Source organism: Dendropsophus ebraccatus, chromosome 1, assembly GCF_027789765.1.
Source record: "Dendropsophus ebraccatus isolate aDenEbr1 chromosome 1, aDenEbr1.pat, whole genome shotgun sequence".
In the NCBI taxonomy this organism is placed as follows: domain Eukaryota; kingdom Metazoa; phylum Chordata; class Amphibia; order Anura; family Hylidae; genus Dendropsophus; species Dendropsophus ebraccatus.
The window spans coordinates 170055843-170083825 of NC_091454.1; the positions used below are offsets into that span (position 1 = coordinate 170055843).

Consider the following 27983-nt stretch of genomic DNA (forward strand, 5'->3'; position numbering starts at 1 on the left):
CCGATTATTGTTGTCAACGGCTGATCATTGTATTTATTACATGGAGCAATAATCAGCCAAATTGGGCCGATTATCGTTCCGTGTAATAGTACCCTAAAGTATGAAGCACAAATGATAGATTAAGGGGGTTGTCTTGACATACCCTCCCATCCAATCTGGCATTGACTATACAGACATGCAACTTTAATTTGGGCTTTGTATTGGCCAAGGTAACCATCTGATGTCCACAAAAAAACATCCACAATACTTGCTAGGTGTCCAACAAAACATAAAACTGGCGTACACTGCCCACAGCGACCAATCACAGCTCAGTTTTCATTTTACCTAAGCTGAAAGCTGAGCTGTGATTGGTTACTGTAGGCAGTTAACACCAATTTCTGTTTTATATAGTATATAAACTATTCTCTGCTATATCTTCACATACATATTTGTGGATAGTTGCTCTTGATTTTAAAGAGGGTTCGTCAGTTTAGAAAACCCATTCTTTATGTTCTTGTATGGAATTTTGGAGATAAAAAAGTGTAGTTTTTTTTTATTTTTATATGTACTTTTGGTGCCTGTCAGCAATAAGGGGCAACACGGCCCCTCTGCCGCCACCACTGTTTGTGTCAGGAACTGTAGGGCTATCAGCCATGCAGTTCCCGATAATCTGCTACGTTCTAGCGCTGCTACACAGCGCTAAAAGGAGCAGGAAGTCAGCCCCCGTGTACTGTATACTCTTATATGCAGAACATAGGGGGAAGAGGCTGCCTGACATGATTGTTGTGTCTTACACATAAAACGAAATACATTTTTTTCTTCAACTCCTTCAAATGACTGTAGTACCCCTTTAAGATTTTACACAGATCCAGCACAGAGATCCTTTTTAATTTTAACACCTTCAGGGTACGTTTACACTTACCGGATCCGCAGCGTATTTTCTGCTGCGGATCCGCAGCAGATTTCATTTGAATAACTGAACACACCATCAAATCTGCTGCAGATCCTGTAGGTGTGAACGCACCCTAAAGGAGTTATTTCAACATTAAAAGCTATCCCTATCCACAGGATATGGGATACATGCCTGATTGGTGGTAGTTGGAATGCTGGTTACCCCATTGGCCACAAGAATGGGGGTCCTATGTCTCCCACGTAAATGTAACAGCACTGTGCATGATCCCCACCACTCCACTGACTCTCTATAGAGAAGTATAGCAGTTGGACCCCCACCAATAAGATACTTTGACAGTTTTTTAATTTTGTGATAACCCCTTTAAAACGCATGTCACAATGCCACCCCCAGGCACATTTATTAATATATGAGATGCCAGGGTTAGGCAACTCTACTTCTTCTCTTCCTTCACCCCACAGATTCTCACATTCCTAACCCCGAAATGATCATGATTGCGTCATGGTTGTTTACTACAGGCACATGTTGTTGTGAAAGCATTTCCTCGACCTTGAAGCAGGATACTCTGCTGCCCATAGATGCACACAGTTAGGAGAGGAGCTTTCTTAGGTAACAAAGTAACTATTTAACATTGCAAAAGATGAATAAAACATCTGTCTGTAGCAATACAGAAAGTCCAGCATGAATCACCATCAGATTTGTCGGAAGACATTGTCAGAAATCTCTGGTGATTAGAGAACTGAGATAGCAAAGCAAATAGACACATCATACATACATAAGCAGGGAATAAATCAATTCATAATTAGCTAGTGAAGTATTGGGGAAAGCTGGGGGACCATATCTTTCGGTGTCAATAAGAGATGAGCGAACCGGGTTCAAGTCCATCCGAACCCAATCGTTCAGCATTTGATTAGCGGGGGCTGCTGAACTTGGATAAAGCTCTAAGGTTGTCTGGAAAACATGGATACAGCCAATGACTATATCCATGTTTTCCACATAGCCTTAGGGCTTTATCCAACTTCAGCAGCCACCGCTAATCAAATGCCAAAAGTTCGGGATCAGATCGACTCGAGCATGCTCCAGGTTCGCTCATCTCTAGTGTCTATGATTGGTCAAGAGTGGTACTGTTTCTGGAAAAAAGCAGTTATGATTTTCTTGGAAGACCCCTTAAGTATGTGAATGTAGCGATCAGTTAATCTTATATCTGGCCCCAATGTCATATATACAGGCTATGTTCACACTGTGTGATTTTTTTGGCCACCATGATCATTATAGACGGTAGTTATTAGCAAACATCAGATGTCTTTTTGACAACTGTTGGTATAGAGGGACGATAAATCACATAGTGTGAACCTAGCCATAAGGGGGCAATGCACCTAGGACTTCACTTCATTGAGCGCTTTTACTAGCAGCCGGCAGTGTTGTCGTTTGGCTGGTCTCCCTGAGATCAGCGATCTGTTTCCCATAAGGTGTATGGGACTCTCTGGATAGATCATTAAAATATGTGGGAGATAAGGCTTGGGTGTGATGGAAAATCACTGCCAAACTCTTTTCTACAAAAGATAAGCCGCAGCCAGATCTCTGTGGCTTAACCTTCCCCTCCTCATAGAGAACACAGAAACATTCGGCCGTGTCTATGGTTCCTGTGTATAGGGAGGATGGGGGCCAGATGGGAGAGATAACATGAAAAACAATTAAATAAAAGCAAAATAAAACATTGAAAGAGATGGTAAAACTGAATACTGTTCGGAGATATACTCTACTACAGCATACAATTGTAGCTTCTGATGGCAATTACAGCTAAATGCAGGGATCTCTAACAGCCATACCCATGCCATTTTACCCATTGCTGGGGTGGCGTGCTTTAGAGAAGGAAATGTTCAGTTCGCACTACAGACTGATCAGAGTGTCCTGTTGCTGCTGCTGGGTCATTCAGTGACTGTGTGTACACATATAAGTAAGGCCGTTTCCCTACAGTGCCACCAGAGGTGAAGTTAGGCATTACACAGTTCCTCTTCAAATCAATCAAGATATCTATGTAATTAAGGTCAAGACAGGTCCTCCAGGGTAAGGGTGGTATTACACGGAACGATTATCGTTCGAAAAATCGTTAAATTGTTCGGATTTGAACGATAATCATTTCGTGTAATAGCAGCAACGATTAAACGACCAACAAGAAATCGTTGATCGTTTAATAGGATCCGGACCTATTTTTATCGTTTGATCGTTCGCTCATCGTTCGCACATCGTTCGGTGGAATAAGAATTCACAGCTGAAACGTACGAAATATCGACGACTAAATGACCGCAAGAACGATCATAAATAACGATCATCGTTTCGTGTACTTGGGCGAACGATTTCGGGTCGTTTGCTTTAGCGGTCGTTTAAGATCGTTTATTGTTAATCGTTAGTCGTCGGAAAATTGCTTGGTGTAATAGTACCCTAAGAGACACTCTTTGCAGCTACTCTCCAAGAGATCATGATTCTGAACAGAGGTTTCCTTTCTATTCTCAGTATTCTCTAATAGGGTGCATAAACTTCCAGACCTAAATACATAGTGGTGATTTTGAAGATGCTTCTTGGAGTTTTACTTCTTAAAAAAGTTTTTTTTCTATTAAATGGGCAGTCACAAAAAACTTTTGATATGTCCGGGGGACATATCAGAAGATTTTATCAGTCGGAGGTCTGAGTGTTCAGACCGAGGCTGATCAGTAGAAGAAGCGGGAGAAGTCCGCACTTGGCGCGCTCTCTCCTAGCTCCCTGTCACATGACTAAGATGGTCGCCTAATGGGTGTTTTAAGCAGAGACTATACAGATCCTGCATGCCCATTGTGTAAGCTTAGTATCACTCCAAGAGAGGCTAGTGTCAGTGTAGGACCATCTCTTTGAAATCACCTTAATGTGGTGAGATGGTACATAGTATTTGACCGAATGGTTTGCTAAGGACTTTATTTTCTTTTTAACAATATGTATATGGCATCATGTCTTAGCAATTGCAGCGTGCTGTTGCACTATTCCTTTTTGGTCCCATAATGTAAGGCTGTCTTGCTCACATAGATACAGAGAGAGGCACACAGCACACCATGTCTCTAATTGTTTTCCTGATCGTTTGGGGTCTGTCTCTATGTCATGCCAAAGGGCTTTTAATTTTTGGTGACAGATATGCTTAAAATAGAATAAAGTCTGTCTCTATGTCATGCCAAAGGGCTTTTAATTTTTGGTGACAGATATGCTTAAAATAGAATAAACCATAAACCACTGGAACCACATAAGCATAGCAATAACCTCTAACATAACACTAGCCTATCCAATATCTACCCTTACACCTCCATACCCAGGTCAGTAAGAACTGATAAAACCATTGGGCATTCTTCAGATTACGTGACACAACATTTCTGACACAACTACATTGTTTGAAGTTTAGTCTTATTCTCTTTCTCTCTTCACGATTGGGAAAGCAGCCGTGAAGCATTAGCCTCTGGCATAGTACAAACTTCATTTTCTTTGTCCTTGGATGCCCTCCTCTCTTTCTGTACATGGAGTTCACAGCGTCAGTGGACAATGAACATAGAGCACAAGCCCCACAAGTCTGCAGATTTTCTCATGGTTGCATTTTCTCTGCCTGTTAAACACATAAGCTGCTCAAAATGCCTCAAAGTCCTAAATGCAATGATAGAAATGACCAAACAAGCCATTCTTTAAAGTGTGAGATTAGCTTTTGAATAAACTATAACTCTCAGCATTAGCAGACATTTGGCAGACAATCTGCATCACTGAACCGATCAGATCATAGAAGATGCAGAAGGGAAAAGCAAATACCCTGTTCTATTCCAAGGCATAATGACGCTTGCTGAATCACCTATGTTTAACACATGGCAGATTTGTCCCAGTAATCCTTTCCCTTCATTTAAATGGAGCTGTTTTTGCAATATGTGAATGGATTTTTGCAAGGCATGAAAGTGTTAAAGCTTCAAAAATTAAACGTGCCATACCACACCTATATAGTCCTGTCACCTTCTGGGACTTCTACAACTAAACATCACAAAATGACACTCCTGGTAGGATCTGCTTTGTCTAAAGCCACAGATAACACTATGAGAAGTCACACCAGTCATGGAAACATCAAACTCTTTGGCCAAGGTATTACATCCTGTCAGAACTTTACCCAGTCATAACAAGCGCAACCAACTTCAAATGTATAATCCCACAAGCAATGTAAAATACAGAGTTGGCAAATTAGGCTACAGAGACCTCCAACATTTTCAGTTTACGTCTGACCTTGCGGAAATAGGACATGGTAGTGAGAAATCATTTCTGCGGGATTGTAGATTTGGATAATTTGATTGTGCTGACATGGTGTGACGTTAACAAATTTCATCTGGCGGAATAACATTCACCTCAGCGTTCACTTAAAGGGAACAACTTGGAAAAACTGAGATTTCCATTTTTCCATATTCTTTATTGTGTCTTTGAAACAACTTGCTAATAAAGAATTCTTTAGCAGTGATGTTTTGCTAAGTCATCAGATATCCATGCCACTATGGAGCCTATGCATTGTGATTGATATTAAGGAGAACTATCACAGCTCTTGGCCATTCTTGACTGTGGAAAGCAGTGGCGTGGTGGAGGGGAATGACATTTAGTGATATGCGACATTACTGACTATTCTGTAGTTTAGGATTTACACTGGGCCTTGGGGCATCAAGCTTCTCTATATACAGTATATCAGTTTTTGGCATAAACCAAAACTAATAAAAGTTGCGAATGATGGTATATACCACAGTAAGTTTGGGTTTGTGAGTCCCTGGCTGTATCCAAAGCCTATGGCTGTATCCATGTTTCCCAGACAGCCATAGGGCTGCATCCATCTACCTTAGCCACTGGGAGTCAAATGCCGAGCAATCAAGGTTTCACGAACCTAAACTTACTGTAAATTCGCTCATCTCTAATATACAAACAGGACACGTCTGGATCAGCGCCTCTTGGAACATACAAAAGTCTTTATTGGTAATAGCCCATAAAACCAACGAGTAAGTAAAGACAGAAGTCCCGGCGCTTGCCTATGCGTTTCAGGTTATACACCTTGACTCATGGCTAAAGATGTATAGAGCCATGTTTAGAGCCATGACTAAGGGTGTATAACCTGAAACGCGTAGGTAAGCACTGGGACTTCTGTCTTTACTCACTTGTTGGTTTTATGGGCTATTACCAATAAAGACTTTCGTATCTTCCAAGAGGCGCTGATCCAGTCGAGTTTGATTGGATGTCATTCAACTGCAGTGGAGAGGTGGATTGTGCGCAGGAACTTCTTATAAATGGTGAGCTGGCTACATTTTTGTTGACTACATCTCTAATATACACCATTTTTGTGCAAAAAAGGGTGAATCTTCCTGGCACTGGCCAGTTTTGAAAACTGCTGAGGAAGGGCAGCCATGGTTTACTGGGCATGGTTGTGGTCTGCTCATTTCAGACAGATTTATTAACACCAAAGCATGAAAATGGCATACATTTTGCCACAAATCTACAACTCTTAGTTTCCTACCTTAGCGGAGTCCAAAATGTGACACATTTAGTAAAAAGCATGTACCTATTAAGAAATTTGGCACAGTTCACTCCAATGATTTTATTTTTATTCATGCTGGCATCTGAAGTGTCAGTAATACACATAGCGGTTAAGAGTAAGAAGCGAGCGCTCATTTCCTACTGCGAGAGGAGCTGCCATCCAGGTGGCCTATCTTTGCACAGAGCGCCTGCCAGCAGATCGTCATTATCAGGATTATTCAACCTACTGTATTTTAAGACCACAATGCACAATGTCAGCTGATCCTTGTCTTTTCACAGGCGCTATTATACTAAACGATTATTGGTCGGAATTGTCGGTAATCGGCCAAGTACGGCAGGTAATCATTTGGTGCAAAAGGGCCCTTAAAGTGGGACAAAGTGCTCACACCTCACATCTCAGAGACTATAGCTGATCCTCAAAAACTTTACACTTTGCCAGCCGTTCCCCCCTACTTGGGACAGGTTCAGACGTCAGTATAACTTGTATAGGGCTCTTCCAACCATCCACTGGCAGATTAAATCGGTGGAGATACGGTTCATATGTATGAGAAAATCCCCACTCGACCCAATTTACCCCTCCAATCCCCATAGAGAACACAGGAATGCTTGGTCATGCCGAATGTTCCTGTGTACGGGGAGGGCAGGAGAAATAACTGACAGTTGAACAATTTTGCCCTTCAGTTATTGAAGGTGTATGGCCACCTTCACTGTCGTTAAAAATAGTCCAGGCAATTTTAAGAAACTTTGTAATTGGGTTTATAAGCCAAATATGCCATTATCTGCATGTAAAAAGCCTGTTCCCAGGTCCCCCCCCCCCTCCTCTCCTTTCTGTCATCCACTCCTCAGAATCAGGAAATCTCGACTGTTTTTTCAACAGTCGGATCTGTCTGGTCTATGAAGGGGGGAGGGAGAAGGATTACACAGCGGAGGGGGGGAGCTATTCAGAGCCCTAATTAGAGGTCAGAGAGGTCAGTGGTGACTGTCAGAGGAGAGAGCCCAGGATGTGAATGTAAATTAACTCTTTGTTGTCCTGTTTTGCTGCTTTTACTTTCTCTCTCCATAGGAAAACCATGAAGACAGGGGGGAGAGCTTCAAACTGCTTTTTAATGATAAAAATTCATTCAAAACCTCGAGCAGGCTTGGTTTCAACTGAAGAAGTTGGATGCAGCCCTAGGGAGTCTTGGTAAACTGTATCTATGTTTTCCAGGCACCCTCAGGGCCTCAGCCACCAGTAATCAAATGCAGAGCATTCAGGTTCAGACAAACCCAGGTGAGCTTAAATAGGTACTCTGGGCAGGGGTTATTTTGAGGGTATGGCGGGGAAGGGGTGGAAATAGAGGCCGCCAATCACTTACCTCCCCGGTTCCATCACCGGGTCCCACATAGCGCCGCCCCCTTCTTTTGTCCCACTTCTGCTTCCTGGTCTGAGCTGTGGCTTGAGACGTGACGTCTCAAGGCAGCTCCGCCATTCAGCGGTCGTAGAGGAGTCCCGCCTCGGCCACTGAATAGCTGAGCTGCCTTGAGACGTGACGTCACAAGCCGCAGCTCAGACCAGGAAGCGGAGCAGGACGGAAGAACGGGGCGGCGAAATCCGGGACCCGGCACTAGAACTGGGGAGGTAAGTAACCGTCGGCCTCTATTTCCACCGATTCCCTGGCTATACCCTAAAAGAAACCCCCGCCTGGAGTACCCCTTTAAGGTTTGCTCATATCTGATGTCAAGCTAAGTCTATTTTCACCTTGTTTTTAGAACATTTACTGTATATGTTAGAAAATCTCACAGCATGTGCGGTAACTGTATCTATAGAAACTCCTATTTCCCAATTAAAAGGGTTATCCTGGATTAGAAGAATACAGCTTTCTTGTAAAAAGAGCACCGCCCCTGTGCCCAGGTTGTGTGTGGTATTACAATTCAGCTTCCTTAAAGGGGTGCTCCAGCGTGGGGGCACTTTTTGGGGGGGACCGGAGAGGAGGTGGCTGAAATAAAAGACGTCCACTTACCTCCCCGGTTCCAGCGGCGGGTCCCGCATCACGGCGCTCTGGTCCCCGGTTCCCGGCCGCTTCCAGGTGTCTGACACCGCCCGAGACGCTACGTCTCAGGGCCGCTCAGCCACTCAGTGAAGGAGGCGGGATCCGAGCGGACTTCAAATGGATCCCGCCTCCTTCACTGAGTGGCTGAGCGGCCCTGAGACGTAGCGTCTCGGGCGGCATCAGACACCCGGAAGCGGCCGGGAACCGGGGACCGGAGCGCCGTGATGTGGGACCCGCCGCTGGAACCGGGGAGGTAAGTGGACGTCTTTTATTTCAGCCACCTCCTCCCCGGTCCCCCCCAAAAAGTGCCCCCACGCTGGAGTACCCCTTTAACTTCAATAGAACTGAGCTGCAAAACCACACCCAAACTGAGCACAAGAGTGGTGCTGTGTCTGGAAGAAACTGAAAATAACATACCTCTATGCTGTTCCACAAAGCAGGATCCAGTATAAAAAATGTAGACCGTTGGGGAGTTACCCCAGCATACCTTTAAGATTTACTGCACAGCACAGTATAAAAATAACCTAAAAAAAGGATTTCTGCAGTCAACTGTGCCAAATCCATTACAATTAGATGCAGTTTGGACTGCCCTGTGGGTAAGCATGGATTATCACCCAAATTCACACCATTTTCTGTCTTTAGTACTACTTTCGTTTCAATAAATGTAGGCCTGTGGCTGCCATCATTTCTGTATTTGTACATATTGTACGCCCCTTGAGAACCCTATGTATACGCATTCCGTATATATGGACTTGTTCCATGTCTACAGATCCAATCCCTGAATGATGCAAACAGTGAACTCTATTTGATAGTTCCAGAGAACCCCAACAAGCTATTATTCATACAAACTTCTCCAGAAATCAGGATCAATATTATAGCAGTGATTTTTATGATATATTGTCAAACTTATTCAATGCAGAAAGTATCAAATGTATCTGGAATTTGGCCTCAGTCTTTGAGTTCCAAACTTGCTTCCAAATAGATGCCAATGGATACATATCATGGGCCTTCTGGGGATCTGCTTGTGCCAAACTGCTGTGTGGAGGTGACTATATTATGACGAGAGGTGGTGCCCTGTCCCAGACACATATTTGGCAGAATCAAGCAGCTGGGCCCCTCTAGAGGGTTAGGATATTTCCTGTATGTTACCTCCCATAGCTACATCTGTATCCTTGTGGATGCACGAGCAATGGGCAGTTATCAGTCTCTCAGCACCTCTGCCCAATCTATGGGTGTGATTCCAGAAACTTTCCGCTAGGTACAATGAGTTTGACATTTCTCCCTTTCAGTAATATAAACCAGATACTGGCTTAACCTGTTCTTTGCCACATTCCTTTTCTATCTGCTGTTTCCTTTGTTTCTTTGAGCCGATGATAAGTGTACAGCCAAGATAACAAACTCTTCAATGGGAATTTATTATTTCACTGCAGGGACTTGCTCAATAAACAGCTTATGCGGAGAAACAGAGTGCAGTGAATTATGAGTGATTCCAGACTCCGCCACAGGGGGCAGCAAAGTACCTGATTTACAATGACCGGAGAGCTATACCGTGGTCATACACAGCACATTGTACAAAACACAGCAACTAAACCAGACCTGATCATATAAAAATGAGTAACCCGATGAGAATATCTGCGGGCAAATGCATGCATAATCTTCTTATATAAGCTTTCTGTTTATATAACCAGATCAAAGAGTTTTATCAGGTGGTCTGTGAACCAAAGGGATTGAATATACAATATGTTCTTGGTTAAACTTGATGGACATTTTTCAAACCGTACTATGTAACTAAGTAATGCAGTTGTAAAAACTAGATCAAGGTTATTATTGGAGCCTCTACTCTTTTATGTGTGTTATATGTTTTTATAAATTCCTGAGAGAAAATGTATAGTATTTGACACTGCATATTTGACACGGATATATTTCCACATATTTATTAAAATACTAAATTGAACCTTTTAGGGTGCGTTCACGCATACAGGATCTGCAGCAGATTTGATGGCCAGATCCACAGAAGATTTGATGGCGCAGATCCGCAGAAGATCTGCTGCAGATCCTTTACGTGTGAACGCACCTTTAAAAAAGAAATACTAAAATAAAATAAAATCTATAAAATACTATGTAAGTCGGACAGCCATAAACAGCCAAAGCAGGTAAGTTGCACAATTATGTAACCCCACTGACTTTTTGATGGTACATTCATTCTAAAGGGGTTTCCAGCGCTACAAAAACATGCCAATTTTGCCCCACTCTTGTCTCCAGTTCAGGTGCAGTTTGCAGCCATTTACTTCAATGAAACTGAGTTTGAAACTCCCACCCAATCTAGAGACAAGTGTGGTGGAAAAGTGGCCGTTTTTGTAGCACTGGATAACCCCTTTAATGTAGAGTGGTATCTGAGGCTTGTCTCCCTACTTTTATTGCTTCTGTCTTTGTTCGATACTTTTTTGTGTGATACATTTCTCTCTTTCTTAAACTTAAAGGACAACTCCGGTGGGAGCCCCCCCCCCAAAAAAAACACAGACACACACAGACACCATACTCACCATCCCTCCGGTGACGATCGCCACTCCATTCGCCCGCCGTCCGCCTCACCGTCACCTGCCTCCGCCGTCCAGCGATGTCTCTTGCTTCCGGGTCCATGAGAGAGAAAAGGCTGCCAGTGCGCTTGCGCACCGGCAGCCTTTTCATTGGCTGGAGCGCATCACATGGCTTCCAGCAAGCTCAGCCAATCAGGGCTGAGCAAGCTGGAAGCCATGTGATGCACTCCAGCCAATGAAAAGGCTGCTGGTGCGCATGTGCACTAGCAGCCTTTTCTCTCCCATTCACTCTCAATGAAGACGCCGAGGAGGAAGAAGACCCGGACCGCCCCCCAGCTCTGACGTCACTCGACACCAGAGAAGAGGACCGTGACGTCCGTAATAGGTAATGTATACATTCTTTAACTTCCGGGGTGGGGGGTCGGAAAGTGGGGGAAGGGGGCCAGACCGGGTATTTAACCACATTACAAAGTTATATAACTTTGTAATGTGTGTTAAATAAGCCAAAAAAAAATTTCGCCGGAGTTGTCCTTTAATCTCTCTAAAACAGAACTTCTTGTATTCCCTCCCTCTAACCAACCTAATCCTGACATCTCACTCTGAGTGTATGGTACTAGCATAACTCCTGTACATCAAGCTCGATGTCTGGGGGTTATGTTAGACTCTGATCTTTTACTGCCTATATTTAAGCTCTTGCACGTTCTCGTCATGTCCACCTCAAAAACATCTCCATTTCTCACCACTGACACAGCTCAGACTCTTACTGTCACCCAGATCCATTCTTGTCTTGACTACTGTAACTCCCTACTAATCGGTCTACCATTCTCTAAGCTCTCCGCTCTCCTGAACGCAGCAGCCAGACTCATCTTCCTCTCCGGTCATTACACTGACGTCTCTCCAGTCACTCCTCACCCTCACACATACAGCTCTCCACAATTCTGCACCCCCATACATCTCCTCCCTCATCTCCACCTATCATCCTACCTGTGCTCTACATTATGCTAATGATCTTATACCAACATCTTCCATAATCAGAACCTCTCACTCCCACCTTCAAGTCTTCTCTGGTGCTGCACCAGTTTTCTGGAATGCTTAACCAAAAGACCTCAGACTCATACCCAACACTCACAGTTTCAAGCGTGCCCTAAAGACTCACCTCTTCAGGCACACTTATAGCATCCCTAAACTTGTCTCCTCCTTCAGTTATTCCTTCACCTTCTACTCTATATCTCCTTTGGTGCCATGTACTTTCTACCTGTACTCAGAGAATGGCATGTGACTGGCTCACCCACTCACCTATAGGCACTTTGCTATTCTAGGTACAATGGCTGGACCATCAGCAAATAAAGCACTTGTTGCCTCTCATGTCACCCTCAGTCCTCCTAGTCTGTAAGCTCTAATGACCAGGTCTCTCACTCCCTTTGTATCTGTATTTATTTTAATTAAGGCTATGTTCACACACTGTAAAATAACGGCATTTATCGTAATCCTTTAGCAGCGTCTCATTTACATACACATCTTGGCCATTCATATTCGGCATGAAGGTTATCTTAGCAGTGACATTTTTTCCCTGTTCTGCTCCAATAAAATCATCATGCAGGTATGCACTCTGCCTTACTGACAAAGCTTTGCACATACATACATTATGGACACAAAAAGGCTTATAAAGATTGTATTTTTTTCTTGTGCAAAAGACGGCTTAAAGTGAATGTACCATCAGGCCTGGGCTAAAGCACTGGAGGTGGGCCGCCCCTCCCCTAGTGGGAGGAAACCCCTGATCCTATATGATTCAGCTCCATTGATATTAATGGAGTAGTGTAAAGGGGCAGGGGGGCCTGGTACTGCAGCTCAGCATCACATAGTATAACCTGTATAGCAGGCCCAGACAAGACGACAGTAGTAAGGCAAATGCAGAATCTATCATAGCTCAGCCAGTTTTTCTTTCAAAGGTTACAACAATATGTCACAGCCAAAATATGATTTGTAAAGTGCTATAAAAGTGTCTGTCCTGATTGTTCCATTCCACACAGTGGAGTATTCTTCTTTCTTTGTGTGCAGATGCTTTGTGGAGCGGAGGCCTGAGGCTGGAATGTGAAATGTAATAACACATCTACACTGGGCACAATCCTAAACCTCTTCTGTGATAAGATGCTGTAGAATGGTGGGAATGCATTGTGGTGGTCTTCTGCAGGCTTGGACTCTTGACCCTCAAAAATAGACTGGACTGTTTGGGTGTCCTGTCTCATTGGCCTCTATCACAGATAATTTAAAAATCTACTAAAACCCTTAAGGCTTCCTTCACACATTGTTCCTTTTATTTTGCACCTTTTTTGGCTTATAAAAATGTCATGAATTCCAGATATTTTCACAACCTGGTAACATAGTTTGTAAGACATATGTCCACCCTCTTCTACCTATTATACTGCAGTGATAATCCAGAGATATGACACTTTAAAGGGAATCTGTCATCAAGTGGACATTCTGACATAGGATCCCCATACACATTAACCCAAATGTATCAATCTGCCTGAAGCCACAATGGGTCTGATTTGCCCACAAGAACCAATCACAGCGCAGCTTATATATATTAAGGGGGTATTCCCATCTCAGCTTACATAGGTATACTTGTAGGGATCGTCAAGTAATATAATTTTGTAAATATAATCATTTAGCAAGCCTGCCTCCTCCTCTTTCCCTCCCATTGTTGACAGTTTGTTGTCTAGGTTACCAACCACCACTCTGCTCTAAAAGCTGTAGACTAGCTGCTGTATGTACAGAAATTTGCCTAAATGTATCAACTTGTTTGATGCTCTATCTATGTATCTATCTATCTATCTATCCGCCAGACTGCTGCTTTTAGAGCAGAGCAGTGGCCCGTAACCTAGACAACAAGCTGTCAATAATGGGAGGGAAAAGGAGAAGGAGGCAAATTTGCTAAATTAATGTATTTGCAAAAATTATTTACTTAATGAACTACAAGTAAAACCATAGCCATGGGCAACATCAGACAGTTTTGCTTTCAGGCAGAATAATAAATTTGGGTCATTAGATTTTGCCAGTCCCGCTGACATCAGCAGCTTTGGTGCACATGGAGCTAATGTTTAAGGCCTTACATATGGGCATTAGGTAAACAATGGTAAATGATTAACCAAGAGTACCCAGTACAAACCCACCACATGTAAAGTATGCCACAGCTCACAAAAAATGCTTTAGGCCCAAAATCACATCTAAAAAAACTTTACAGTCTCCTACTGCCTGCTGAGTTTATTGCAACTAAAAAGCATCTAAAGAAATTGCCATGAAAGGCCGTGAAAACTACTGATTACAGGGGACTCCATGCCACTGAACACTGCTTGAGAGCTGGCACTGTTCCCACATATACGAGAGATGTTTGTATGATCTGTGTATTATGTGTATATTGTATATTTTGAATGAGCAGAAATATAGCATGTGAGCAGAAAAACACGGCTGTCACTGGGCAACTTAAGGGAACTGTCAGGCCGCAGCTGTTGGCAGGTGTAAAGCTTAGGAATTACAATATTTGCTTTAGGCTACTGGCTTGGACAATAGAGCTTTTTATTTACTACATGGAGCATAGCACTGAATACAAGGATATACAAGGAAGCTTGCTTTATAGTTTTTTTTTTTTGCCTTGCATACATGGCCTTTGAGTTGTTCAGCATACTGTATATTTAAATGAGAAGTCAAGTGAAATTTTTTATTAAAGTATTGAATTGCCCCTTAAAATTTATACAAATCACCAATATACACTTATTACGAGAAATGCTTATAAAATGCTTTTTTTCCCTGCACTTACTACTGCCTCAAGACTTCACTTCCTGGATAAAATGGTGATGTCACGACCGGACTCCCAGAGCTGTGCGGGCTGTGGCTGCTGGAGAGGATGATGGAGAGGGATGCTCAGTGTCCCTCCAGTGCCCTGTGTCCCCCAGCCATCATGCTCTCCAGCAGCCACAGCCGCAGAGCTCTGGGAGTCCGGTTGTGACATCACCATTTTAGGCTGGGTTCACACTACGTATATTTCAGCCAGTATTGTGGTCCTCATATTGCAACCAAAACCAGGAGTGGATTAAAAACACAGAAAGGCTCTGTCCACACAATGGTGAAATTGAGTGGATGGCCGCCATATAACAGTAAATAACCAATAGCCATTATTTCAATATAACGGCCGTTGTTTTAAAATAACAGCAAATATTTGCCATTAAATGGCGGCCATCCACTCAATTTCAACATTGTGTGAACAGAGCCTTTCTGTGTTTTTAATCCACTCCTGGTTTTGGTTGCAATACTGACTGAAACATACTGACTGAAATATACGTAGTGTGAACCCAGCCTAATCCAGGAAGAAGTCATGATATCACTGTATTAGAGCAAATACTATGTACAATGAGTCAGCTCTTAGCATTGTAGAAGCTCAGGTTTTTCAGTCCATTCATAATGGCCAAACATAATAGGCTAATGTAACAAAAAGGGCCTCGTGGGAATCATGGCAGGATTAACCATGTCATTTACTTTGATTTGTGAAAACAAAACCCATGGCTACTGTTGCCACACGTGTACATGCTCCAATGTCTGTGCTAACTATGGCTTTCCTAGGTTCCCTCTTCTCACTGTTAGTAAGGAATAATATGATGAAAATGTTGGATCCTAGGCAACTTCTATTATGTAGGTGAATTCACTAAACTCTTCATGAAAATATATAGCCCCTCCTGCACTGCCCACAATTGGTGAAATGCCTGGTCAGATGACATTGCACCAGCTTCCATAAAGGAGAAGTCCAGTAAACATTTTTATTAAATTATTGTATTCCCCCCCCCCCCAAAAAAAAAAAAAAGTTATACGAATCACTAATATACACTTATTACGGGAAATCCTTATACGGGACAGCCTTAGGGCTGTGAATGTCTAACCTATGGAAGTGGTGTTGCTGTGCATAGTATTGGTGTAGCCTAATGGATATGCCATCAATTTTTGTGATGGGAATACCTTACTATCTGTTTATCAACTAATGGTCAACTCCGGCCAAAATCAATTTTTTTATATGTTTTTTTATAAGCAAAGTTAGACAAATTCCTAATGTACACTTATTATGGGAAATGCACATTTCCCTCAATTTATTAGATAAGGCAGGCTTCAGTTTCTCTAAAAAAAATGTGACCTCACGACTCCCTGTCTATACCTGCAGGGTCCAGCAGGGGGCGCAGTATATGTATACATTACATGTAAGAAATAACAGGCCTTCCTGTGCCTTCTGCACAAAATTCAGCTACCCCCCCCCCCCCCAAGCTTGGCACCTACCCCCCCTGCCCTGACAGAAGCCCGTAGTGCAATCATCCCCCAAAGCCCCCCCCCTAAACACACACATCCCGAGCGCCCAATGCCATCAGAAGTCCTGTGCAGTGTAATGATCAGCTCGCCCCCAGCCCAAACAGAAACCCCTAGTGCTATGCACTAGCCTACCGAACACCCCCGCTGGATTGCAGAAGAAGTGCCAGCCCCATCCTGTGCAGCGTGCTGAACGCTCCTCTATGGCGGTCCTTGCTGCCTCTCTACCAGTGCAGTAATTCATCAGGTTCAGCGGGACAGAGGCAGTGGGGACTGCGATAGAGGAACGTTCACCCCACTGCAAGGGATGGGGCTGATCTCAATTATTACAGGGGGAGTACCAGCCTCGTCCTGTACAGCGGGGTGAACACTTCTCTATTGCGGTCCCTGCTGCCTTTCTCTCGCCAAACCTGATCAATTACTGCAGAGGTAGAGAGGCAGCAGGGACTGTGACTGAGGAGCGTTTAGCCTACGGCACAGGACGAGGCTGGCACTTTTGCAATCGGGTGGCCAGGGGTATTTGGGGGATAGTGCATAGCACTACGGGCTCCCGTCAGGGGGGGGGGGGGGGGTCTGGTCACTACACTGCACAGGACTTCTGGTGGGATCAGGTGGCCAGGGGGGGTTGGGGGTGCAGCAAGCACAGGAATGGCCCTGTTATTTTTTACATGTAATGTCTACATATACAACGCCCCCTGCTGGACCCTGCAGGTATAGATGAAGAGTCATGACATCCCTTTTTTTAGAGTTCAAACCCTGCTAGATATACTAAATTGAGAGAAATAGGACTATATGTGCATTCCCCATAATTAGTGCATATTAGGAATTTGTCTAACTTTGCTTATGTAATAACATTTAAAAATGGATTTTGGTCGGCGTTCTCCTCATACTAGGTAGTTGCAAGCCCACAGCAACATGATAAGAAATAACAAGGTACAGCCTGGTGACTGGACACCTGATCTACAAACAACACACAATATAAGCATAATAGTATGAAGGTAAATAAAGGACTCCCTGAATTCTAAGCGCTGTTTAGCTATCTAGCAGAAAGGTCTGTTTTGCAATGCAACAGGTAATTCTTGGTGAGAGAGCAGCATGCAGCAGAGTGAAAAACAAGAGGGAGAGAGGAAGTAGGAAGACTCATGCATTTTCCATTCACATCACATACCGATGGACTGCATGCCGGGATCCTTCAATGGTTTTCCTGATTTATACATTCTCTTCTTTAGTAGAGATAGTGCTTTACTTTGTTGTGTTTCAACTAGAAATCCCAAATCCCCTAAGAATCTCAGCACTCTGTGGAGCACCATTGGTTTTACGTTGACTTGCAAGAGCTTCAAAGGGCTAATAACAGTGTCTGTGGGTTTAAGATCCTGGTCACAGTTGTCATAAGGAAATATACTCCATGCTAGGTTGGGTCCTAAAGCAGATACTAAAACATGTCGGGATAGTTTGAGTAGTACATCACAGGGCCAGATCTTCCCTTTCCATTGCATGTTTAAGTGGTGGCCATCATTGGTCAGACCATTGTCTCTCAATACTTGGGGGTCACCTGGGATTTCACGTGTGGACCTCTTCATGGCACTAAAATCCAGATGTTTCAAGGTGATGATGTCATCAAAAGTGCTGTTTGACAGTACTAAACACAGAATAAAACTGGAGTTGGTCTTTTTTCAACAATGGTCCTCAATTGATGTATTAGAAAAGTCTAAGTACATATGGTAATAAGTCACTGTGTCAACTGGGTGAACACTGTGTGAACATTTCTCAGAATTGTCCAAAAGATATACTAGTCATGTCTTACAGCAACCGATTAGAGCTCAGTTATCTGTCCCTGAAGGAACAATGCCTTCAGAGGTAACCTGGATTTTTCCTACTATTACCAAATCTCAAAAAAACAGCAGCTTAACCCAACTAAAGTATACTGTCTACAATCCGGGACACACAACCAGGCCAAGATACCAACCCAAAGAACCAAGAACAGAAAGAGACCTGGAAATATTTGATCCTCACACCCAAATAGGCAAAACTTTGCTTCGCTACATTTACTAAGCCATATGACTTACCTCAGTGCCCCTTTCTATGTTCTGCAGTTAAAAAAATGTTGGATATTGCCTTATACTGTTTACTGCCTCTGCACTGGTTGTCACTTTAGCTTCTCCAGCTAAATTCATTTTTAGAAAAATCTAATTAAAACCTCATTGCATATGGAAAACACCATGGGGGAGATTTATCAAAGGGTGTAAAATGTAGACTGGTGCAAACTACCCACAGCAACCAATCACAGCTCAGCTTTAGGCAGTGCTGAAAGGAAAGCTGAGCTGTGATTGGTTGCTGTGGGCAGTTTGCACCAGTAAATTTTACACCCTTTGATAAATCTCCCCCCTTGTGCTTTGACCCCTTAGATCCCCCTTTACAGTGTTCTGATTCTTTCTTATCTCTAGTCATGTATGGCCACTTTGTGTATACATATAATACACACAGTAAAAGAAAAGTAGTATTATATACCCAAGTGAGTGATATGGATCAGTATAAAAATGAGAAGTGACTAGTAAGAAAAGCCTTTAAGTAGTCTAGCAAAGTGGAAGGCGTCCTGAAGACGGCTGTAGTGTACTGAATATGTATGGAAACACAGCTGTCACTATTGACACATTAGAAGAAAGTCCTATGTATGTAAAGCTTAGTTCTCCATCTGTTACCACATTACAAGACAGAATACAGTATAGCAAACAGATGGCGGCTCGCAGGGAATTCAGTGACAGCATATTGTCTTCTTTTTCTTAAGCACAGTTCCCCTTTGGTAAGCCTACATAAATGCATTATATAACAGCAAGGATAGAACTTCTCTACTATGCTCTTTTAAAACAAATTTCTCCACTTACGGGTGGGGACATGCTAATAATAACAAGGCCCCAAAGGTCTGGTCACTCCATGTCAAGCTGTATGTGTAGCAGCTTTCATAAAGCAGCCTTTACCTGTTTATGGGCTGACAGCTTTAATCAAGGGAAGAGCCCACTACTGTCCACATCAGGGGTACCTGGGGTCACAAGTTCTTATTTCTATTAGTGAGAATTGTAAAAAAAGAATTGAGCAAAGGGCTTACCCCAGTAAAAAAAAATCCTTAAAGAGGACCTATAGCTAGTCCAAAAACTAAGATTAACTATCATCAACAGATTATGATTATGGAACTCTGATTACATCTTGTTACAATCTTTTACTATGCCCCCCCCCCCCCCCCCAAAGTTGAAAATTTAGTTAAAGGGGAACTATCAGCAGATTATATGAATCTAATAGCTCCCTATTTTGCATGGGGCACTGAGGATAAAGGTATGTGCACTGGCCCACCCCCAAAGCACCGCTCCACCCCCAGCTGGCCCGTTCCTTCAAATGATTAGCATTGGAGCGGACCAGCCAACGACGGACCGGATGGATGCTCTAGGGGTGGGGCAGTGTTCCAAACAACCTTACTGGACAGAGGGCTACACTAAAACTGTACAGGAAAGGTGCCGAGGATGGAGATCAGAGACATACCTTCATCCTCAGTGCCCCTTGAACAGTAGGGAACTATCAGCAGCTTAGATTTGTTCTTACCTGCTGATAGTTCCCCTTTAATAGTTAGGTGGGCAAGAACTTGGTTTTAATAATGGCAGTGAATATCAGGTAATGGGTGAAACAATACAGTCAGGGGGTGTGAATCTATTACACCGAGGGGTATGTATGGCTAATACCCCCTGACTGTATAATCATGTCCATCACCTGATATTCACTTTCATTATTAAAATTAAGTTCACGCCCATCTGACTATTAACTGAATTCTCAGATAAAGTATAAACCTGCATATCTTGGGAAAAGTAGGGAGTATTAAGAAAAACAAGGATAATCGGTATACTCCTGGCTATATAATAATTTTATTTTTCTGTTTTAGTTTTCCCATCTCAAAAAGTGATGGGATTAAAAAAAAACAACAACAAAAAACTGACCCACATTTACCTCTAGAACAGCTGAATGCAGTAGTAGGAGATGCTCAACCAAACTGGGTATCAAAGCTTTTTGTTACTTGTTATTACTTAGGAAACCCCCTCAAAAATGTTTCCACTCCAAACAATTGTTTTCATTCTATATTCATTCTATATTATGTATTGTTTCTTTTACCACTTTGCAAAGCATCTTTGAGCGGGCAGCAATCTGTTTGCCTTTCCTATTGTAAAAGTAACAGGTCTTGTTATTTCTGAGACCTAAGAAACCCCAGATCTACAGGTAAGCCTTGTTGGGAAACAATGTATCAGCCACATCATTTCATTGTGTGTGTGTGTGCAGTCCTATGTCCTATGCATCAGCACTCGTGTCTTTGAGTACATACTGTATACACAGTGCAGTGTGACTTGTAGAAGTCTGCTACTGTACTGGCCTGTTTCATAGGGAGGACGGCTCTACTTCCAGTCAGTGCAGGACACGTATAAACAGCTGGTCATTCCCCCGGGATATGGCTCATCTGGATTTCTCTGACATTACAAGTTTCTTTAGAACACGGTTCTTGCTGACTTAAGACATCCCCCTTGTCTGAAATGATTCCTACTGTAGACCCAGCGCTTTACCCCTGGGAAGGCTCATGTTACACAAACTCTAACTACTACTCTTTCCAGTGTAAACTAAAACCAGGCATTGAGCTCAGTATTGTGCCCCCATAGTTTACCCAGATCCGGCTACTAACAGTTTAGGTCTCCTGCTTCACAGGTCGTCCAGGGCAGCAGCATCAAGATGAACAGGACAGCAGCCAACGAAGAGCCTGGCAGAGTCTGAAAGGGCACAGTCATCTTTCTTTTCAGGATCTGTCCTAGGAGGGGTTGTTGCCTCCAGCAGAGGAAGATGCCCGCATCCTGCACAAGGGTCTGACATGATGTGTCCATGCACATATCCCCATGCCACACTGTGCTAGGCTGAAGCTGAAGACATCCACAGCCTATGGAAGGTAGTCTGTTGTCTTTAAAGGTGCAGCATCTCATAGTGAATCTCCAGTCTATCCCTGCAGCATATGGACTGGCGGAGGCTGAGCGTCCAGTTGGTCTGTGAATGAAATCCATAAGTAAATGATGCATGGCGTATAATGCAAAGCAGATGAATGTGCTGTCAGGTATACATGCTGTATATATGTACCTCCAACCCTTCTGCTGACAAGTACAAAGCCATCTGGAAGCCGTATCATATAGCAGAGTCCTATAGTCAGCATTAGCTCCCATGTATACACAGTAAAGGATGAATATAACACACAGGCTCCAGGACAGCTGCCTAACCCCGACCCTTTGAGGCTAGAAAAAGAGTTGTCACTGAATTTATTCTACATTTCTGGTGTCACAAAGTGCACAGGTGACATATTCCTGAAGCCCCTTCCACGCGTGGTGGTTTCCCGTTCACATTCTTTAGAGCTCAACTAGGAAAAGACATGGATGAGCATCTTCAGCTCCAATCTGGTGTCAGGGTCTGATCTGTATTCTCCAATAGGTGAGGAGGAGACGGATCAAAGTGATGCAACCGAGAAGGGGAGCAGATGCCTGTGGCAACCTATGAGATCACGGCCCTCATTTTTTGGGTTTCATGAAAGCATAAGGCTAGTTCTGCACGGCTACATCGGTCAATATGGAATTGTATCTTAAAGGGAAACTCCTGGGAGAAATAATAATTTTTAATTGATACCAGAAAGTTATATGTTAAAATGAAAAATTAGAACTTATCAGCTGCTGTATGTCCTGCAGGAAGTAGTGTATTCTTTGCAGTCTGACACAGCGCTCTTTGCTGCCACCTCTGTCCATGACATCCCCATAGAAAAATCTCCTGCTCTGGACAGTTCCTGACATGAACAGAGGTGGCAGCAGAGAGCACTGTGTCAGACTGGAAAGAATACGCCACTTCCTGATCTGTATAACTTTCTGGTATCAGTTGATTTGAAAAAAAAAAAAAAAAAAATGTTTTTCACAGGAGTTCCCCTTTAAGTTGTACAACCAAAATATGTGTGTGATGTGTGTGACTTGCTGTCAGGTGACTGTGAATTATTGCAGAGAAGTCACCAGCAGGCCGCAGCTACATAAGATTTGCATTGGGGTCATTGTGTGTGACTTGCGGCTTGCAACCAAAAATCCATAAAATTTGGGTTTGTTGTGTTAGGGCCAGATCACACAGAGTAAAACTGGCGGAATTCCACGGTGGAACTCTCCACTGTGCAGTCCCGCCTGCCTTTGTGTCATACAGGGAGTCTATGGGAGGGCTTGCGCCTCCTCTCTCTGCACCTCTCCGCTCAGAAGAATTGACATGTCAGTTCTTCAGAGCGGAGAGGCACGCAAGCCCTCCCATAGACTCTTTGTATGACATGGACGCTGGTGGGATTCCGCACTCTGCCAGTTTTACTCTGTGTGAACTGGCCCTTAGGTTGAAATGCAACCTCACTGACAGCCATTCTATATGATGTTGCCGTGCCCATCGCCCTAACAGAGTGATTCTGCTGTAACGTAGCTTTGGTAAGAGAATGGGACTGAATTGCAACCAACTAATGGATTGGTGATGCATTTCCTGCGACTGTCGGGTTGTGGGTCACATGACCCTATTCCGTTACCTAAGTTACAATGCTTGGCCATCAGTGCAGTGTGGCACAGTAGTGGCCGCTATGGCGCTGTAGCCTTGGCCTTAATCTGGTGGCTATGGCACCTGCTCCACACTTCCGCCAATGAAAGTTATACTACCTGGCAGAAAAAGTGACTATGTACATACAAGAAGCCTGAAAGTTTATCCAAAAGGCGCCATGTACATAGGATTTCCATTATGGTAGCAGATAGCTATTTGTAACTTAGAGAGACATGTATTAGGTCGTCCCCCAGTTATATATCTCAGGTGAGACATTTCCCTAGTAATTTGTCGCACAGCTGAGACAATTGCGCGGCCCCCAGCTGTACAGCAGACACGTAGGTTGGTGCCAGCAGGGACATATGGGAAGAGGAGGCAGCGGCAGCCGGGGAGGAGCGGCCGGAGGCGGGATACCTCACACACGAGAAGCCGGGGAAGCCGCCATCCCTGAGTCCCTGAGCCCCCCGAGGACCGACCCTCTCCCCGGCCTCTCACCTCGGCAGGAGTCAGGAGCTCCGGGTCCGGCTGGGATTGTCCTCCATCCCTCCTGCTGTGGTCAGTGTGAGCAGCCGGCAGCCCCCTCCTCCTCCCCGCCGGACGGTGCTGACCCGGGGTCCTCACACCTCACATGAGGCGGCGCTGCCCTCCCTCCCCCAGCCCAGGAGCTCACCCGGGACTGACGGCTGTGTGTGAGGAGCAGGAGACCGGGCAGGAGAGGGGCGGGGGGCACCGGCATGTGTGTGAGCTCCAGGGCCGGCACACAGGGGGCAGTCATGGGGACAGTGACCGCTCTGCCCGGCACCGGACAGGAAAGTCTCCGGAAAGTTTACTGGGAAGTCCAGGTGTATAATGGAGACTGAGTATTATAGGCTGGGAGGTCAGGTATGGCAGGACAGGGAGCCTGGAGGTCAGGTATGGGAGGACAGAGAGCCTGGAGGTCAGGTATGGCAGGACAGGGAGCCTGGAGGTCAGGTATGGGAGGACAGGGAGCCTGGAGGTCAGGCATGGCAGGACAGGGAGCCTGGAGGTCAGGTATGGCAGGACAGGGAGCCTGGAGGTCAGGTATCGGAGGACAGGGAGCCTGGAGGTCAGGTATGGCAGGACAGGGAGCCTGGAGGTCAGGTATGGCAGCACAGGGAGCCTGGAGGTCAGGTATGGGAGGACAGGGAGCCTGGAGGTCAGGCATGGCAGGACAGGGAGCCTGGAGGTCAGGCATGGGAGGACAGGGAGCCTGGAGGTCAGGTATGGGAGGACAGGGAGCCTGGAGGTCAGGTATGGGAGGACAGGGAGCCTGGAGGTCAGGCATGGCAGGACAGGGAGCCTGGAGGTCAGGTATGGGAGGACAGGGAGCCTGGAGGTCAGGCATGGCAGGACAGGGAGCCTGGAGGTCAGGTATGGCAGGACAGGGAGCCTGGAGGTCAGGTATGGCAGGACAGGGAGCCTGGAGGTCAGGTATGGGAGGACAGGGAGCCTGGAGGTCAGGTTTGGGAGGACAGGGAGCCTGGAGGTCAGGTATGGCAGGGCAGGGCGCCTGGAGGTCAGGCATGGCAGGACAGGGAGCCTGGAGGTCAGGCATGGGAGGACAGGGAGCCTGGAGGTCAGGTATGGGAGGACAGGGAGCCTGGAGGTCAGGTATGGGAGGACAGGGAGCCTGGAGGTCAGGTATGGGAGGACAGGGAGCCTGGAGGTCAGGTATGGCAGGACAGGGAGCCTGGAGGTCAGGTATGGGAGGACAGGGAGCTTGGAGGTCAGGTATGGGAGGACAGGGAGCCTGGAGGTCAGGTATGGCAGGACAGGGAGCCTGGAGGTCAGGTATGGGAGGACAGGGAGCCTGGAGGTCAGGTATGGGAGGACAGGGAGCCTGGAGGTCAGGTATGGCAGGGCAGGGCGCCTGGAGGTCAGGCATGGCAGGACAGGGAGCCTGGAGGTCAGGCATGGCAGGACAGGGAGCCTGGAGGTCAGGTATGGGAGGACAGGGAGCCTGGAGGTCAGGCATGGCATGACAGGGAGCCTGGAGGTCAGGTATGGCAGGACAGGGAGCCTGGAGGTCAGGCATGGGAGGACAGGGAGCCTGGAGGTCAGGTATGGCAGGACAGGGAGCCTGGAGGTCAGGTATGGGAGGACAGGGAGCCTGGAGGTCAGGCATGGCATGACAGGGAGCCTGGAGGTCAGGTATGGCAGGACAGGGAGCCTGGAGGTCAGGTATGGCAGGACAGGGAGCCTGGAGGTCAGGTATGGGAGGACAGGGAGCCTGGAGGTCAGGTATGGGAGGACAGGGAGCCTGGAGGTCAGGTATGGCAGGGCAGGGCGCCTGGAGGTCAGGCATGGCAGGACAGGGAGCCTGGAGGTCAGGCATGTGAGGACAGGGACCCTGGAGGTCAGGTATGGCAGGACAGGGAGCCTGGAGGTCAGGTATGGGAGGACAGGGAGCCTGGAGGTCAGGTATGGGAGGACAGGGAGCCTGGAGGTCAGGTATGGCAGGGCAGGGCGCCTGGAGGTCAGGCATGGCAGGACAGGGAGCCTGGAGGTCAGGCATGGCAGGACAGGGAGCCTGGAGGTCAGGTATGGGAGGACAGGGAGCCTGGAGGTCAGGCATGGCAGGACAGGGAGCCTGGAGGTCAGGTATGGGAGGACAGGGAGCCTGGAGGTCAGGTATGGCAGGACAGGGAGCCTGGAGGTCAGGCATGGCAGGACTGGGAGCCTGGAGGTCAGGTATGGGAGCCTGGAGGTCAGGTATGGGAAAACAGGGAGCCTGGAGGTCAGGTATGGGAGCCTGGAGGTCAGGCATGGCAGGACAGGGAGCCTGGAGGTCAGGCATGTGAGGACAGGGACCCTGGAGGTCAGGTATGGCAGGACAGGGAGCCTGGAGGTCAGGTATGGGAGGACAGGGAGCCTGGAGGTCAGGTATGGGAGGACAGGGAGCCTGGAGGTCAGGTATGGCAGGGCAGGGCGCCTGGAGGTCAGGCATGGCAGGACAGGGAGCCTGGAGGTCAGGCATGGCAGGACAGGGAGCCTGGAGGTCAGGTATGGGAGGACAGGGAGCCTGGAGGTCAGGCATGGCAGGACAGGGAGCCTGGAGGTCAGGTATGGGAGGACAGGGAGCCTGGAGGTCAGGTATGGCAGGACAGGGAGCCTGGAGGTCAGGCATGGCAGGACTGGGAGCCTGGAGGTCAGGTATGGGAGCCTGGAGGTCAGGTATGGGAAAACAGGGAGCCTGGAGGTCAGGTATGGGAGCCTGGAGGTCAGGTATGGGAGGACAGGGAGCCTGGAGGTCAGATATGGCAGGACAGGGAGCCTGGACGTCATGTATGGCAGGACAGGGAGCCTGGAGGTCAGGTATGGGAGGACAGGGAGCCTGGAGGTCAGGTATGGGAGGACAGGCAGCCTGGAGGTCAGGTATGGGAGGACAGGGAGCCTGGAGGTCAGGTATGGGAGGACAGGGAGCCTGGAGGTCAGGTATGGGAGGACAGGAAGCCTGGAGGTTAGGCATGGCAGGACAGGGAGCCTGGAGGTCAGGCATGGGAGGAGAGGGAGCCTGGAGGTCAGGTATGGGAGGACAGGGAGCCTGGAGGTCATGGAGGTCAGGTATGGGAGGACAGGGAGCCTGTGGAGAGGTGCCCAGAACTACACATGAGGGAAGCAAAAATATAACCAAAGTGACCAAAATCCTGCAAATCCAGAATGTTTTATACTAGTTAAAGGGATTATCCAGCGCAACAAAAACATGGACACTTCTTGCAGAGACAACATTGCTCTTTTCTCCAGTTCAGGTGTAATTGCAATTAAAGTGTATCTGTCATTATAACTATCAAAACCTAAATCACCAATAAATGTGAAATAAAGCAAGTCTGCAGTTTACATTCATTTTTTTTTTTATAGACACAGGAAGTCCCGTGTTTCCCAATTATCTGAGCGCTCACAGTCATGTGATTGATGGACACACTGTCATGTGACAGTCATGTGATTAATGGACACATTGAGCTGTGACTCTCTGTACTGGGCAGAATTCCTGTGTTTTGTCTGTTTTTTCCACCAGCACAAAACTAAAAATATGCCTTCAGGAGACTGTACCTGGATTTCTGGTAAGTTCAGCTTTGTTTTACAGCATGATAACAACAAGATGAATGTAAAAGGAAAACTTGTTTTAGTTCATATCCACTGTTGATTTAGATTTTTAAAGTTATAATGACATTGACACTTTAAGCTCCATGCACTTCAATGGAACAAAAGTTACAAAACTCCACCAAAACTGGAGATAAGAGTGGTGCTGTCTTTGGAAGAAAGTGGCCGTGTTTTTGTAGCACTGGATAATCCCTTAATTTTTTTTCTAAATGGTTGCTGTTACTATTACTACCCCTGCTGCTAGAACTACCCCAGCTATTATTACTACCCCTGCTGCTACTACTACCCATGCTGCTGTTACTTCTATGCCAGCTGCTACTACCCCTACTACCACTACTACCACTCCTACTATTAGTACTACCCCTGCTGCTACTACTACCCATGCTGCTGTTACTTCTATGCCAGCTGCTACTACCCCTGCTACCACTACTACCACTCCTACTGCTATTAGTACTACCCCTGCTGCTACTACTACCCATGCTGCTGTTACTTCTATGCCAGCTGCTACTACCCCTGCTACCACTACTACCACTCCTACTATTAGTACTACCCCTGCTGCTACTACTACCCATGCTGCTGTTACTTCTATGCCAGCTGCTACTACCCCTGCTACCACTACTACCACTCCTACTGCTATTAGTACTACCCCTGCTGCTACTACTACCCATGCTGCTGTTACTTCTATGCCAGCTGCTACTACAGCTGCTACCACTACTACCACTCCTACTGCTATTAGTACTACCCCTGCTGCTACAACTACTTCTGTTGCTAATAATAGTGCCCCTGCTATTCTACTACCCCTGCGTCTGCTGCTACTACTCCTGCTGCTTCTACTAGTATCCCTGCTGCTCCTGCTTCTACGACTATACCTACAAAGAGGTGCTT

The 27983-nt window shown here is 45.9% G+C and overlaps 1 protein-coding gene across 1 annotated transcript in view; it reads right to left on the minus strand.

Annotated features, from left to right (window-relative positions):
- Positions 1 to 23750, minus strand: part of LOC138801547 (cell surface hyaluronidase CEMIP2-like) — a 68632-nt gene extending 44882 nt beyond the window's left edge. The window contains exons 1-3 of the mRNA XM_069984484.1: positions 23472 to 23750; positions 21076 to 21428; positions 17533 to 18003 (exon numbers count right to left, since the gene is read on the minus strand). Coding sequence (XP_069840585.1) covers positions 17533 to 18003; positions 21076 to 21367 — 763 coding nt within the window. The 5' untranslated portion in view covers positions 21368 to 21428; positions 23472 to 23750. The remainder of the gene's footprint in view (positions 1 to 17532; positions 18004 to 21075; positions 21429 to 23471) is intronic.
- Between the last annotated feature and the right edge of the window lie 4233 nt (positions 23751 to 27983).